General features: G+C 41.1%; 1 protein-coding gene across 1 annotated transcript in view; it reads right to left on the bottom strand.

The window, feature by feature from the left end:
• zfpm2a (zinc finger protein, FOG family member 2a) overlaps nucleotides 1-16,341 on the bottom strand; it is a 115,221-nt gene extending 98,880 nt beyond the window's left edge. The window contains exon 1 of the mRNA XM_046044909.1: nucleotides 15,991-16,341. Coding sequence (XP_045900865.1) covers nucleotides 15,991-16,030 — 40 coding nt within the window. The 5' untranslated portion in view covers nucleotides 16,031-16,341. The remainder of the gene's footprint in view (nucleotides 1-15,990) is intronic.
• Between the last annotated feature and the right edge of the window lie 866 nt (nucleotides 16,342-17,207).

Here is a 17,207-nt window from a genome sequence, read left to right as displayed (position 1 = left end):
AAAGTCTGAAGTCAACCTGCATCTGGTGCTGATAACGCCGGGGTCTCAGCAGCCTTACAGCCTCCCCTCTAACCCACCCACACGCACCTCCACTAGAGAAAAGGAACAGCTTTCATGCGCATCCACTGGATACTGCCATTAGAAATAGCACTCAAAACCACAAAGATGCGCTTGCTGAACTAGGAAAACACACAGTACAGTATGTTGGGAATAGGTTGTGCTGCATCTCTTAATTTAGTGGCTTCTATGGCATGACTGTTGTATGTTACAAGGCAAAGGAGGTGCTGCAGAGAAGGAGCTCAGTGGAGAAGTAGCATGAAATGTTTCTGTTCTGGAGTATTGACAGTTAGCACTGAATGCTTGGTCAGTTTCTGAGTCTTGGGTATTTACTCTTCTTGTGATATTTAATTTAAAAAATAGGTTTTTTTTGGAAAAAAACATGTTTAGATTGCTCAAAAAATGTGTAAAACATGTATTGGCACTGGTATTGAACAGTTACCCAGCCTTATTAAAAACAAACAAAATGAAGGGAGGATAATGAGGTAAGTTGAATTGGGCTGCCTGTTCTTGTCTGCCACTGGTAGCACCTTTCCCCTTTTCTTTCTCTCCAATCCTCAAAAAAAAAAAGTGACCACTTTTTTTTGGGTTGGGGGGTTGACTGAGATTGGCCCACTCATGGTGCTTTGGTGAGATCGCACCCCAGCAGGTCTGTGCTGAGACTATTCCTGCAAGCCCCCCCCCCACCACTGCCCACCACCTCCTCCTCCTCCGCCCCTGCCCTCCTCCGCTGTCCATCACGTTCACCCTGCGACAAAAATGAACGGCAAGCCCTCACTTGTGGGGGCTCATCGTCAACCCACCAATGAACCAAACATCCAATTTGAGCCATTTCTTCCAAGAAGGGAATTGATAGACTCCACACTGGCCACACTTTCAAATGCAACAGAGACACACAGTGGGCTAGAATTGCTGAAAAGCAAATATTGTCGACTTCTGCTGACTTCAAACACCAGTCAGATGGCAGAGACTACCTAGGCAGTAAAGAAGCTGCATTACACACAACACAAGAGAAAGGGCCTAAAGAACTCTTGGTGATTCCTTTCATGTTTGTCTTTACAGGGAACCCAGAGCATTCATTTCTCTTCTTCTATGCAAAGAAAAGTAAACATGGCACTCTCTGCAGGCTCATGAAATTGAACAGTTCTGAGCATAACGGCTAGTCCTTTCTTTTTCTTGTGTTTTAGAATTAGATGTGTTCGCTCTACCACAGCTTTGGCATAGTCAATATATATATATATTTTTTTCAAATGCTTCAAAGATGAATTTGCATTTCATTCATGATACATATTTCATGCTAAATCTGTCACCATTCATGTGCCATTCCAGTAAACTCTGTTTGAAGTTTTCAAACTGAACTTTTGCTCAAACAGTTCAACGCACACATGTACAGGTCTGACCGGTGAATCAATGCACAAACGCACACGAACACACACAAACACAAACACACAAACCTAATGGGAAAGAAAACTTAGCCCAGTTAAGTTCTGTTTCAGTCTCCACAATGCCCCGGTGATGCTCTTTTGCAGTCTTATTGGACTATCAGTGCTCAGGGGTCATGGGCCTGGCCAGTCAAGATAAAACAAACCCTGATGAAATGAACTATGTGGGAACAGAGAGGGCTGCTCTCTACTGATGGAAGAAACCCAGTCACTCTGAGAGGTGAGACTGTAACAGTGTCGTATTGACCCGAGTGACCTGGCTCACCGCTTGAACTCTACCACACTCTGTTTAGAGAAGAAAAAGCAGACAATAGGGTTTTACTGATACACCATAGGTGTTTGGTGGCCAAAACAAATTATTAACAGTATGATGCATTTTAATCTCTGTTGTATAAATATGATGTCTATGCAATTTAAATGTTATATTTCAGGAACTAAATGGATAAATAGAACATAATAAAATCTCACTGCAGTTGTTATAGACACCAAACAAACCTCATTAGCTTGAATATTTTCATACTCTCCTAATTTATATTTCTACTCCACTACATTTTAGAGGTAAATATTGTGACTGCTAGAGCGACCAGTTACTTTGCAAATAAAGATTTTACACACAAAACACATGTTAAGCTTAAAAAACATGATGCATTATAACAGAATTATTCACCTAACACTGTGCTACATTGTGCCAATGTGTTTCACCAGATTATCCATGTGCAATGTCAGGGACATGTTGTCTAATTTTGGTTTAGCATACCTAACTCTATTTTGCTTTTACTTGTAATGGCTGCATTGCTACTGCACTGAATTTCACAAAACACTTCTAAATGTGTAAAAAAATAAGTTGTTGTTACATGAGAAATTTATGTATTGATGTTTTTCAGAGGGGTCTCAGTTGGAAAAAGGTAACATCACACAATTCTGTGCACCAATTCAAAAAAACTGTACGCAGCACAAAAGAAACAAATACCTGCATCTTCCCGGTCTCTGGCAATGACATTTAAAATATTCAGACAGAATCTGACAAACTTGGAGACTGACAACAAGTAGGGCAGTTTTCAATATTCCACGGCATTTGATTGAGCCCATGACAAATAGTTATTTACCACTCTCAGATCAGAGACATGCACTGTATCGTTATCATTGAGCTGGTCAATATACGTACATCACTTCCACCCAAAGGATTACACCTCTTATCTGAAATGATATTCAATAAAGTATGACCGCAGAAATACAGAGTGGAGTGTTCTTGCTTGGATCTGGCTTATGCTGTGGGAAAAAAAAACACTTTATTGGAATTAAGATCCAAGTCAAGATTACCTGAGGAAACAGCAGTTAGATTTCTGTTCCAGTGCCACGTCCTACACTTTATTCTCCGCTGCTTGGGGACTAAACCACAGTGTACTGTTCCCCACAAGCCATGGGGGTGTAATAGGATGCCTTTATGAAATATATAGAGACGCCCCAGCACCTTCCACAGATCATAGCATGGGATAGGATGGTTGGTGAGAAGGAGTTTGTGTGTGTGTGTGTGTGTGTGTGTGTGTGTGTGTGTGTGTGTGTGTGTGTGTGTGTGAGTGTGAGGCAAAGGGAGGGAAAGTGCCCCTGACTAATATGGCCTTGCTGAAACGCACCTCAATACAAAAAGTCAGTAAGGCAACCGCAAAACTTTCCCCATGTTCCTCTATGATGCTTCACGACCGTAATCTCAAGGTGCATGGGGTGATACCACTCACTCATTTGTGCTGCCTAATTAGCTGTTGCAACTTCCCTCCCCACTGCTGTGCCATCCATTCAGTGCTTCTAGCAAAGCGACCATCATTAGCTACTGTGGGATGAAGTTAACTCCACTGCTGCCAGTATGTTAGACTCTTCTGAATGTGGTCTGGACCAGTAGCAAGGTGGTTTGTTCTTAAACACAGTCATCTTTTTTTATAGTTTAAACTCGACAGCTGTCGTTAGATTTTCCCTATATGTGTTGTATGTAATGTGGGTTTGTGGACTTTTAACCCAAATACTGAAATGACTCCTGTCGTTATACATTCTCTTTTCATTTTCTGTTTTATTTTTCCCTGACATCCAATCCCACACACACACACACAAAAAACACCACCCGCCCCCCGCCCGCCCAAGCCCTGCACTGTATAGCTTTTCTTTTCTGGAATTTGATAAAGCCTTTAGTGAGTGTGGTTAGAGCACTTGGGCTGAGGATCTGATGAGAAGTGTGGGGTCTGTCACACACAAACACACACACTATAAGTACATTCTAATTAGCTGATGTATGCAGGACCTCATCCACGTTGGAGGGGTATCAAAAAGCAATCAACGCCCCATCCCTGATGAGCTCAGAGAGACACAGAGATCCACATTGTCTATGGAAAGATGATGCGTGGCTGGACCTTGACTCGGCTTTCCAAACCACCATAATGCCATGCAATCACAAGACATTATGCACAGATCTGAACCCCAAAGCCACAGGATAGAGAGAAAAAAAGGGAATATTGAGTTCATAATTCAAAAGCCTGATTATGATGGTTGCTCTTGTGAAAAGCTGCTGTTGAGAGCCAGAAGTGGGAGAATTGGCCTGCGAGTGCTACAAAATATGGTTATAAATGCAGAGGAGAAACGTGTTTAAAAAACTGTCATGATCAAGAGCAATACAGCACAGATAGCAGAGAAATCAGAGTTAAGATGACAACTCGTTGCCATGGAAAACTAAAAAAATTAAGTCAGCAGCGAGTGTATGAGGAGAATTTATGAAAGTGATTCTCAGTGGAGGGGAAATCAAATAGAAATATCAACCACAGCAACAACTCCACGATAACAGCATGAAATGACGAAAAAAATGAAATATCCTAAACATACGATCTAGGATTTTGTCACCCATTCATAATCTAATTTGACCCGAGGCCATACAGCCGATTCGTTTCAGTAAAGACCATAGGTGTTTTAGCTGCAGGCTCCAAAGGAGAGAAGCATGTGTGTCACACAAAGACCATCGGTTAGCGACGTACCGAAAGGGACTCTGTATCACCATCTTATCTTCAAAGGACTGGGCAGGGGCTCAGGGGAGCTGTGCCACCGCCTCGCCTCCACACAGGCGCACACAGAGGGGGGATTTGGACCTGCAAGCAGGAACCAGAGATCTCTCGGCCGGCACCCAGGCCTGGACCCTCCTCCAACTCGCCCGCGGAGAACAGGCAGGGTTCCTGCACACGCGGCACGACATCAGTGAGCTGATCCCCCCACCGCCACACTCCTCCTCCTCTCTCACTCTCCTTCCCTCCTCCTCCCCTGCAAACCCCCTCCGCCGACTGCCTGCCCATTTGCTTCCTGGCCTCAGCTTGACGGAGAGGATGGGATCTGAACTCAACTTAGACACAGAGTTTCCACATTTCACAGATGGCTGGGAGAGGCTTTGCATGGAGGTGAAGAAACAGAGAGAGAGAAAAGAGGGAGAAAGAGAGAGGGAGCCTCATCGCCGGCGCCGAAGCGGGGCCGATTTCACACCGCGGTAGTGTGCGCTAAAGCAGGCCGCCGTTAATCCACTCACTGAGGGGAAGGCCTGGAGCTATTCCGCCGCCCGACCGCCATCTCCCTCCACAAAGCCATAAATGGTGCATTATACAACTGGGCTTCAGAGACACTGCTGATATGCTGATAGGTGGCGGACAAAGACCAAAGCAACCACAGGAGCGGAGCCACATGCAGGACTGAGGGCCTTAGCGCAGGAGCAGAACAGCACACATGTATTCAGCCATGATCTCTCAAATGCTGTACTTGCTGAGGTGTGGACTGTTAGAGTGCTATATCTGCGCTTTTGATCGGGGTTAGTTCAACCTCTGGATTCGGCCTCGCGACAGAGATGGACATGCACTGGCACTCCTTCTTCTTCTGCTCTCCAACAAAACAGCTTTTTCCCCACCTCCATTCTCCCCACTGTGAATTCATATCTGCGAAGTTACCAAAAGTCATGAAGATGAGTCTTTGAACTTATGAAAGGCAATCATTTTGAATGAAAGGCGACAGAAAATATATAAACATGGGGGAATTTAAATAAATTGCCACAAAGAAAATCACAGAGAGGGCAGTGTATTATGTAACGATAAGACAGCCACCAGCCTAAGCCACAAAATGAGATGTTTTACATGAAACGAACAGTGGTCTAGATTAGAGAGCCATCCTGTTTAGACATGAAGCCAATTGGGTTGATATCACATGTGGAGAAAATTTGAAAGATAAGTGGGAACTATGAGAATTGTTATAATCCAAGTGTAACAAAAAGCTGAAGTATATTGGCTTTTCCCCCCAGAAGCACTGCACGATAAACATCTTTGATGAAAGAAGTTCATTACTTGTGCGCTGTGTAATGTAACATGCTGCATTATGCCAACCTACAGTGAGGCAGACTCTAAATGAAGCCTCAGGCATTTAATGGACATCATTAGGTGAAAACATATAAGAGATAATTATGGTAATTACAAATCCCTTTTATTCGCCCTGAGTCTTTGACAAGAAGGTTGTCATATCAACCACTTCAAACAAACAAAAGAATTGTTGTCTCTTCCCCTAAATGATGTCCGGTTCCATTCGGATGGGAATTGTCTTCGGCTTATTCTTTTTATTGTTTGGTTAGTGGCTCTGAATGGAGGCTACATTTCTTTCAATAAAAACTTGATTAAAACAAGTGATTCACAATAGTAGAATTTGACTAGCATTTGCATAGCCACTTCATTACAAGTGAGACCTTGATCTTGAAAGCAGCCCCATACAAAGCTAATGGACATGTCTGTTATGTCTATAAGAGATGGACCCTCAGAGGATCCACGGCCTTCTACTCGATATCACAGACATCACTATGGGCACCCAAGGCCTTTCTTATTAAATTTCAGCTCCATAACAATAGCTAAAGGAACAACATGACAAACACTGGCTATATTACGGCCTGCTCTGACCAAAAAAAATATCTTCTAAGAGTTTGTTTTGGTTAAAAATAATCTAATTGTTACTGTTATTTTGCCACACGGGGTCAAACCCAGAACAACGCTTATCATTTCATCTAAGTGATACAACTTCTAAGCAGCAAGAGCAGATGAAATGCTGTATGGAACATCTTTATGGAGAGACTGAGAGGCAATCGTGAAAGACTTGGGTGTTTATTTACAATATGCATCCAATCATCCTTTGTCACAGTTCCATGTTCGTCTTTTTTTCCGAAACCACAGAGAGACACTCGCTGGAGATTCCATTTTTGGCCTCTTTGCTACACAAACTCATAATATGGTGCCGTCTTATCAGATCCTGCTTACAATAACAGATTCACTTCGAGTCAAAGCTGTTGTTTAACTTATTCAGTCCCATGGGAAAATTCAGTTCAAACAAGTCAGGAGACATCTGCCAGTCCACAGCAGCTGATGATGTCAACGGGTCCCTGCTTCTACTAGATTCCTCCAGCACTTTCAATCATTCCTTGTGAGATTACTGCAATAGGATATTACAGTACAAACTATGACCATGTGTCCTGCTGCCACAAAGCTTAGCAACATATTACAGTTTGTCAAAGCAAGCTATTGCGAGGGAGAGATAGATACAGAGAGGAGGAGAGAAGCCATTGACCTTTGTGTCCTTCATATTTGCCTAGCTTCCCTTCAACCCCAATCTTAAGAGTGAAATCATCTGATCCCAAACTAACTGTCAGCTGGCTTGTGATGGTGCCGAAGCTAGCAGACATCAATCAATCAGATTTTGTCCTCGTCTATCAAAGGAGGCTTTTTTTCCTGTTTTGCCCGGGCTTATCATCTGACCCAGTTGTTATCCTGTTTCTGAAGCTTAAAAAAAAACTTGATTATGGTCAAATGTATGTCTCAGAGATTCACAGGCACATCCTAGGCTGAACCAAAAGGGGGAAACATTATTATCAGTATTTCGCCACAGAAATGAACGCAGGATGTAATGATTGTAGTTTTTCAAAATGAGGCTCTTAATTTTACCCTCATGCTGGAAATAAGGAGTTTGAGCCAGTTATCTTTCCTTTTCAGGAATGCGTGATAGCGTGAAACTAAGATAAAAATCCAATCTGATATCATAAGACAAAAAGGCATTTTAGTTGGCTACAGCACTTGCTCAATGTCAACAGTTTTTAGTAATTACCAGATAAGCATTCTCTGAAATACACAGAGAAAGAAAATTGGCTGATTCTGAAATAATAGCGGCTGCATCTCTCGCTGGATGTTTACTCTGTCACTTCACAAAGCCTGCTTTGAAATAATACGAAGCAGGAGACATGTGCTTTGCAACACGTCACTCTTTTCGTCACTGTCCAATATCACGCACACACCAATTTGCATAATTTACTATAAATATAATCGATCATCAAAAAAGTGTTCCAATTGGAATATGGCTCCATTACGGCTATTTCTGTAGCACTGCTAATCACATGCAGGCAGATATGGCCACTGATCACATGATGTGTAAGCTGTGCTGTCAACAGCTTTACCAGCTTTGCAATGGTGCAAATCAAAACACAGCCTCTTTAAAGTATTAACGTGTTTTGAAGTTTGTTTTATATTTTCAGCATATTTGACATAAATTGTTTATCTATTTACAAAGCTTTGTCATTAGTGATTTTCCACGGAAGCCTCAAGATGCTATGTGTTTTGTGCCGTTCGTCTGGCGGGAAATGCTGATGTACAAATTGAACTGAAAAGCTTGTTACTTAATCCTCTGTTGCCACCTATCCCTTAACCATAGAGCCTGCTGCATTTCATTCCAATGCAAAGTTCTGCATCGCGCTGCCCCCCCCCCCACAAATACATTCTCAGTAAATCCTGCCAAGCCAGAGATTTACACTGAACAGCTATTAGGGCATCACTTTCTGGTGTGCCAGCTACTATCCTGCTCTGGAGAAGGTGCTCACCAAATTATATTATTATTTGGTGTATTTGTTAATTACTGAAACAATTTATGTGGATGAAGTCAAACTTAATGCTTGGCTAATAGTTTCACTGTATATTGCAGCTGACGTATTGTAACAATGCCTGCTGCAAAACGTGAGTCATATTTCCTGGGAGTCCCTTTCCTTTCTCTCATCCAAGATTCAGTCAAAACCCTAGTATCAATTTTGACATATGCCATGAAAATGTTTTGATTAACTGTAGCTAATTAAATTGAAATAAACAAAGATAATCTTAACACAGACATAAAAGTTATTTACATCTATGCAATGGAAGACAGACAGACGGACAGAGGTAAGTGCTGCAAAGCGCAGAGCTGTTTCTCTTCTGGGCTATGGAGATGTCAAAGCATCACACAAATGTGATGAACCCAATATCCATATCCATGATACATCAAAACCTTGGCATGGCACAAAAATAACTGCAATACCTCAGGAGCAACCTCAGAAATCCCCTTAATTGAGCAATATCTCCATTCCTGATCCATGTGCATCACCAAGGTGAAAAGGGACTGTGCAAGTTAAATGAAAGAAGAATTCATGATGTGTGGCGGCCTCTCTTACTCACCCTGGCTATTTCCCCTCTTGGCAGGGGCCAAATAGAGAATGTTAAATGAGGCAATTGTGTCCCGGAGGCAAAAAGAGGAAGAAAAAAAAGAAGCAGGCAGTGCCCCTGCTCTCTGCTCCAACCCTGAGGAGCATTCTGCAGCATGATGAGGTACATCCAAGCACCCAGGCCTGCCACCACCCAAATAGCTCAGACCAGACCGAACTTCCCATGAGAACAGGCCACTCCACTCTAATACACATACAAATGCACTGCTCATTAGTCGAATTCCTAATCAAGCAGTTTCATTGTACAATGCACACAAAACGTACGGGTTCAAAAGAATATGCAATGCCAGTGAACATATTCACCCAAAATAAGAACTCGAGCTAAACCTCAATATGCTCAAATAGCACAACTTATTTTTATCATGGGCAGTCATGGACATGGAAAGTAACTAAGTACATCTACTCAAGTACTGTACTTAAGTATAATTTTGTGGCGCTTATACTTAGCTTCAGGATTTAAATTTGATGCTACTTTATGCTTTTAATTTACTAAAGTCAAACCATGTGCATGGTCATCTTCTTCTATAGAAACTATAGTTAGTAGTTAGTTTGGAGATCCATCTTAAAAATCTTTAGTTAACCATGACCAACTACAACAGTAAACCACAACGTATACAAGGATGCATCAGTAATAATAATATAATGTATAATAATAAAACACTCATGTGGGCCATTTTGTTCGCAACGAGCAGTTTTACCTTTGATACCTAAAGTAAATCTTCTTCTAATACTTCTCTAGTTTTAGATCATTTTTTGAGTGCAGGACCTTTACATGTAATAGTATTTTTACAGTGTGGTATTGTTATATTAAGTAAAGGATCTATGCTAACCATTATTAATCATTTCTTCTATAAAATGTTACCAAATAGTGAAAATAGTAAAGTTCATGCTGTCAACAGTTAATTCTCACTGAAGACAAAGAAACCCAGTAAATATTCACATTTAAGAAGTTCATTTTAAAATGATTCGATAATCAAAATTGTTGCCAGTTAATTTTCTGTAGATCCACTAATCGTTTCAGCTCAACACAACTTTGCTAAGTCACAATATAATGATCACCATAAACAGTCAATGCTAGTATATACCGTAAGCCTAGGAGGCCTGTAAAAATACCAGGATGTAGAGTGTGATCTGTTCATATTCTGTGACGGTGGCTGCAGGAAACTGATCTCCCCTGCAGTCTTACTGTCAGCTATACAGACATACTCCACGGTGACACCTCTGATAATCAAAGCTTTGTCTGGGTCTTAAAAGGACGTACTTGAACAACAGCGAGACCAGAGGCCTTCTTTGCTGTAATGGCCTTTGGACATCAATATTTAAATCTTACATCTCTGTTGTGATTAGAATGCTGCCTTTCTCTGTTTTTTTTCACCCCTCTCTCTCCTGAAACAACAAGGTGGGGGTGAAAAAAAGGCTTAAATCGATGATCTTTGAGTCTAAACTAGATTCCTAAGCAGTTTGCCACTCTCAGCAGCAAGATAAGATAAACTCTCTTTGACCTAAGAGATGAAGTTGCCATGACGATCAGGGAGTCCACTTTCTCTATTGATATTTTGCTGATGTAACAACAAATGGAACTAGATCCTGCTCTTGATAATGGTGATTAATTAATACCAATATTGATCCCTACAAGCAAGAGACAAGGCTATTAACTTAAAGCAGGCTGAAAGTCAATTGTTACCTGGGGGCTCAATGGCCATCATTGATATAAAATCTAAATAAACAGAGAGGAATACGGTCAGGATAAAATGCACAACCAGCAGCAGTGAAGCATTAGCACATTTTGTTTTTGCACATATTTCTGAAACTAACATTTTGGTCACATTGTGACAGTTACAGTGCCTGAATGAAAACACAATGGTGACAGCTTGGAACGGCGGTTATTGGAATAGCAGTGGAATTCAGGAAAGAGGAAGATAAAGAGGAAACTGCATGAGGAAGTGACCTCCACTTTTGCAGCAACCCTGCCCACATTTCACACTGCTGTCCAGGCACTGCAGGCTACAGCAACAGAGAGGGCAGGAGTAGGCACCGTCAGTCAGTCCACCGGCTGCCAGCTCCAGCCCATCGAACACATCACACAGCACTGCTGTCAACAAAGGAAACAGCAGCTGCTATACATTCCACTCCATATAGCTGTAGAGTCTGTGACATAAGCAGCGTTGTAAATACTTTCTCTAAACAAGAAACATTGTACTTTAGACACAATAGAAAAAACATTACAAGAAGATGACATTCATTTGTATTGTTGTTTTGTGTCAAAAGTGAGGAGGCAATTGGGGATCCTTCAGCTAAGACGAGGCAACAGCACAAGCTGTTATTGGCAGGGAACAGATGTTTGAGGGAAAGTTGGCATTCAACTACCATTCTTCTTCTGACAGAAATCAACAAGAGGAACACAAGAGACACGGCGTGATTGTCACCCAATGAAAGAGAAACCCTTAAATATACAGGGAGACTGGCATGCAAACATTGTTTTGATTTTACACCCCCAAAACATCTGACTGCTGGAGTTGCCAGCGTTTGCGGGCCAAGGGTGAAACGCAGCGTCTACAACTTCCACAGCATTAGCACGCTCTCCGTATACAAGGCAGCAAGGCTGAGCTAAATTGTAGGAAATATGGACGAGGAGTCTGCTCCCTGAGAGAAAAAAAAAAGTATCAAGCTAACAGCTCCGATCCTTCTGCTAAAAGCCACATGCTCGTCGCACATACTGTACATGCACCAATGTATACACAAGCAAACACGCACACACACAAATTCAGATATAGGATGTTGGCAGTCAGTTCAGTAAACACTCCCCTCATCCCTTACTACTGTAATCTGCCTCTGATAAATGCCCCTCAAAGATAGAAACGTCACCTGATATGATAAACAGTATGCTAACGTTACATAAAAGTGGCCTTATGCTAAGGACTTGGAGAGATTAACAGTAGAGCGGAGATGGAAAAAAATGGTTGCTACGATAAAAAAAAAACAGACTTTTAGCCCCAGCGGAGAACCTTGTTTGGCTGTTGTTCAGTTCCAAACTGACTGGTTGAAAAAAGCACAAATCTTATTATATTAATCCAAGGGTTGTACGTACATTAATTAGCATTTAAGGTATAAAGCAGTAGTAGCAGCAGTTAACAATTACAAATAAATAAAACAGTTGGGGTCATATTCCTCAAAGGCCTTAATAGTATAGATATAGACTATCAGTCAAATGATGCATCTAAGAAAATGAGACAGGAAAGACATTATTTACTATAGCATCACTAGTTCCTCCTCCAACATAATCAAAACAAAATAACAAAAAGCATAACTGTACACTGCAGTGGAGACTGAGTAGACTGAGTAGATTAGACAATTTGACAGTATGACATAGTGGTAAGCTCTGGGGAGTAATGCACTTGCTGCTCGGTTGCTATACAAACTTACAGTAAAGCAGGATAATCACTACAGTATGGTGCTTGATTCTGGTTGGACAGCGTCGAGTAAAAGAGCCAGAAGAAGCAACATGAATTCTCAGACGGTTCATATGGTGAAGACAACAGTAAAGGGGAGAACACTAAGTCAGTTTAATAAGCACATTTGACATTAGATGTCCGCCCATAGCCTCAGAGGCCCGCTTCAATATGTTCCCATAAACACTGGTGGAGGCACGCTCCCTACATCATCCAGATTCCCCTTTACGCCGTGAAACTTTGGGGGGCAATTTTACAGAAAAATTACTCTGAGGGGCCTGGTTTCAATTCAGCCTGTTCATATCTTTCCTTCCTATTAAGCATCAAAATGTTCTCCTCTCAGTACGAATAGAGGTATGGACACCACCAGCAGCCAGAGAGAGAGGGGGGGGGGTTCAGGGAGGACAGGAGGGAGGGAGAAGAGAGGATAGAGGGAGATTGGTGGAATTCACACATCATATTACAGCAGCTAATCGCAATCCGCAGAGCATCAGCGATATTTTCATCATCCCTGTCAAATTCTACTGACCCGCCTTGGAACGGCTAACAATCTGGGCAATTTATTGGCATATTGGCACGGGGTGATAAGGCTAAAAACAACAGCAGCTAGCAGCTGGCCCTGGGAGATGAGCTGATAACATTGATATGTGCTCCCACACAAAACACCTCCACCACTATCTCCTCTTTCTATCAAACTGTTATTATAATAAAAGTGTATGGGTGTTTTTGTTTTCTTGGAAAAGCAACAAGGGGAGGGGGATACAGAAAGGGGACCAGAAATATATATTTATATATATTTATATATAAAAATCAGATGTAACATTTCACAGAAAAAAACAAGGGGTGGAAAATACATAATTTATCACTGTATTATCGGGATATCCAGGCAGCCTAATCAAGGAGCACTGAGTGACTATTTTTTGCCTTATCATCCAAAGTGGTGGAAACGGAGAAGGAATTATCAGCCAGCTGCAGATTGCTGGGCTGGAATTTTAATGGTAATAATCGGGTTTCTGATGGTATATCTTCTCTGCTTATCTTTCCCATTATCTGGCCTTATCTCCCCAGTCATCGGAGCAAATTAATGGTGCTCTTTCAGCATCGCCTTTTTATCACCGCTCAGAGAGCACCCAAGGGGAAAGAATAAGCAAAATATTAAAATACTGCATAAATCACAATTTTAGATAACAGTCCAATGTATGCAGGAGGGGGGTGGGGGGGGGACTGCGCCCAACAACCTTTTTGTCCTTTAGAATGACTGTCTGTGCTGACTTTCTGTGCAGTGCCTCCTTTGCCTTTTTCCCAGAGTTCCCGGGGTAGGAGAGAGGATCTAGGCTCCTCGTGACCTTTCTGTTTCTAACTACAGCTTGATTATACGACTGCACACCAGCTCCATATTAACAAGATCTTACACATGACATACTAATTCACACACGAACAGGTCACACTGGCAAAAGCATAACACAAACGACAAAAGACTTCCTTTGCTCGACAACAAAATTTGGATGCTACAATGGGATTGGTCCAAAAATGAGTGGGCCTATCACGTCATACGTTGTCGTGCTTCTTCGCTGATTAGAAATGATTGCGGGTTTGTGGTGGATGCCAGCAAAAGCACAAATAGGAGCTCAAAGATAGTTAAAACAAAAACATGCTTCTGTAAAAATAATAATTTTCATTCATGTAAGAAAAATAAGTGCAAAAACTATATTTATTCATTTAAACATTTTAAACTATACCCTTTTCACCATCAACCAAAAAAATAAAAATGGTGTTACTGCTGTAAACTGCAGATTTTTCCAATAATTTTAATGTAATAAAATGCACAGCACACTATTAAAAAAAAAAAATCCAATTTTCATTACTTAAAGAAACAAAAAATAAAACCAGATTCCAAAAAGATTGCTTTAAAAACTTGTACAAAAAATGTACAATCAATAAATATTGAATTGGTGAAACAACAATAATTACGTGTAAAATTAAACAAGACAACAGACAAACCTGTTGTGTCGCAAAATCTGTCTCACACAACTGTAGTAAAAAAGCTCTTGTATAGCAGGATGCACATGCCCTCATGAGTTCATGCATGTGAGCTCACACACATGCAAACATACACACCCACACATGGACACACACACACACACATACAAATGTTGCCTTAGTTCTAACTTCTCCATAATATCTTAAAGCACAGCTAAACAGCATCATAGGCACAATGCAAATTAGTGGAAGTGGTTTAAAATTGGATATTCTGACCCCAAAGCAGCTTTTAGCCTCTTCCAGCATACTGCACAGTGGGCAAACTGAAAACACACACTGTACACACACTCAGATGTCAGCTGTATTTGAGATGTGAAAGTGTGTTTATGTCCATGTGCTTGTGTATTTGTGTGTGTGTGTGTGTGTGTGTGTGTGTATTATAATCCCAACATATTTATGAATAAACTACAGGCTCTTTAAAATCCTTAAAATAATGAAAAGTTGATAAAACCATTCATATAAAATATCTTAAAAATAAGTATTTTGACTAAAATTGAACAATGGGAATATGGCACGCTTTTGAATTAATGTAGGTTAGACTTTATTCAAAAATGTCTGTGTATTAAAAAACAAATAACAAACCTCTACATTTTAGGATAAAGCTGTATGCATTTTCATCTAAATTTGAAAAGCAAATATGTGTAAACACTGCAGAGACAAGGTCAACCCTTTACCCAGAGGAATGACACTCCTCAGTGAAATTAAAATTAAAACATGCTATTACTTGCCACACTTGCTCTTTTACTGCAATACCAGGAGTCACAAGCATCAACACTAGTAATCGATATTTATGCCATCTAGCCTGTAGGATACTCTGAAGTTTGAAAAAGAGTGTGTGCTTGTATTTACGATCAGACACCTGCAAGAGAGTGTGTATATGTGGAATTGGGGGGGAAATGTAAGACTGTGTGCAGGAGTGTGTGTGAGACACGTGTGTCTATGTGTTACAAATAAAAACATTTAATAATGACACAATTCAAAAACATTTTAAACACACTGCACAACACAGATTCAGTATTTACCACTGGCCTATAATTTAAAATTACTGGCGATTAATTGGCCTAAAAAGCTTTAGTCTGCACGCCAAAAGTGCTGCACTGTCTGATACAAAATTCTGGATGAAAACTAGAATGGTCACATCAAACAACCAACGAAATAACTTCATTTTGCTACAACTTGGCAGCGTCGGTGAAACTTTTCAGCCAGCAGCACCGTGGGATTTGGATTGTAAATCATCTCTTCAAAAACACAAAATACGTGCAGAGAGAGACTGGTGCGTATGGACCGTGACAGGCAACACATGAGTGGCGATAGTTGAGCGCTGCTGAATCAGCTTCAGCGTGGTCACTATCATTACAATATTCTGCTAACTCTAATAAGCTCGAGGAGACGCGGTGTAACGGCTAGACAACATTAAAAAAAAAAAAAAACTTACGTTTGATCTGCCTGGGGTTGCTCTGCTTCCTTCGGGACATGCCTGCTGTGCGGCTGGTCAGTGAATCCAGGTGTAGTACTGACAGATCGATAGGTTCTGGTTCATCCAAGCAGCCGGTTTAGGTTTTTGTCTGATGGAAATTGAGAAAGAAAAAGAAGAAGAAGGGGGGCACCAGTACTTTTTAGGCACAAGTCTATCGTTCCGTCTGTCTTTCCTTTATCTTTCTCGTCTCCCTGGCTCTGGCTTTGGCTTTCTCTCTCTCTCTCACACACACACATGCACACCCTCCCTCTCTCCCTCTCTCTCTCTCGCTCTCTCTCACTCTTTCTGAGCACAGTTCTCCGTGATGAGGCTGCGCTTCGCCGCGATCCGCACGGACTGACTGGGGAGGTGAAAGCGTTTCGCGCTTTTGTTTGAAGATAAGGTTTGTTCCTCCCCGGGTACCGTAGCCGCAGCTTCGTGAACTTCACTTGATCCACAATTAGGCTACTTTAACTTTCAGTTATTAATTAGCGTCACCCTTATTGAAGGCCCCTGTTCTGGGGGTAAATATAAAAGCAGATGGAGAGAGAACCGAGCTCTAGATCATCATGAGGCATCACAGTCACAATATAAACAAATCATTTGCCTCGCCTATATTTCAGGTAAACATTTTTTTCCACACCTTTTTTTCTTAAAGGATCATGTTGCCATTTGTTTGGTGCAGCTTTGAATGATCTATGAGATTAATGTAACTGCTACATTTTTATTTTATCCATTAAACACATAAAAGAGAGAGGTTTAGGGGAGAATGCTCCACTTTTGCACCAGGGTAATTTAATACAGCATGTGGTCTCATATCACCAACAAATCTGAACCTATATTGGTTAAACACACCCGGATTAGCCCAGTTGCTGAGCTTCCCCCATAATGCACTCTGAGAGGTGATCAAGTTTGAGATGCCATGACCTCATATGACTTGACCTGGTGGCCAAAAGCTTAAAGAAGTAACTTTTTTAAACACACACAAAATCTATAATTCAAAATTATACAGTATTTAAAAGCCAGGTGTTCTCTGTACCTGAGCCTTATACTTTTTTTTTTTTTTACTGTATATATAATTATAACTTTAAAATATATTTATTTTTTATGTAGTTCCAGTGAGAGGCAGTACTCTGCTTTTTATGCTTTGTTTATTTATCAGTGTTTAAAAAACTGTCAATCAGAATATGAAAAAA

Source organism: Micropterus dolomieu, linkage group LG03, assembly GCF_021292245.1.
Source record: "Micropterus dolomieu isolate WLL.071019.BEF.003 ecotype Adirondacks linkage group LG03, ASM2129224v1, whole genome shotgun sequence".
Classification (NCBI taxonomy): Eukaryota; Metazoa; Chordata; class Actinopteri; order Centrarchiformes; family Centrarchidae; genus Micropterus; species Micropterus dolomieu.
The sequence above is the reverse complement of the archived record's forward strand: the minus strand, read 5'-3'. Positions and strand labels throughout refer to the sequence as shown.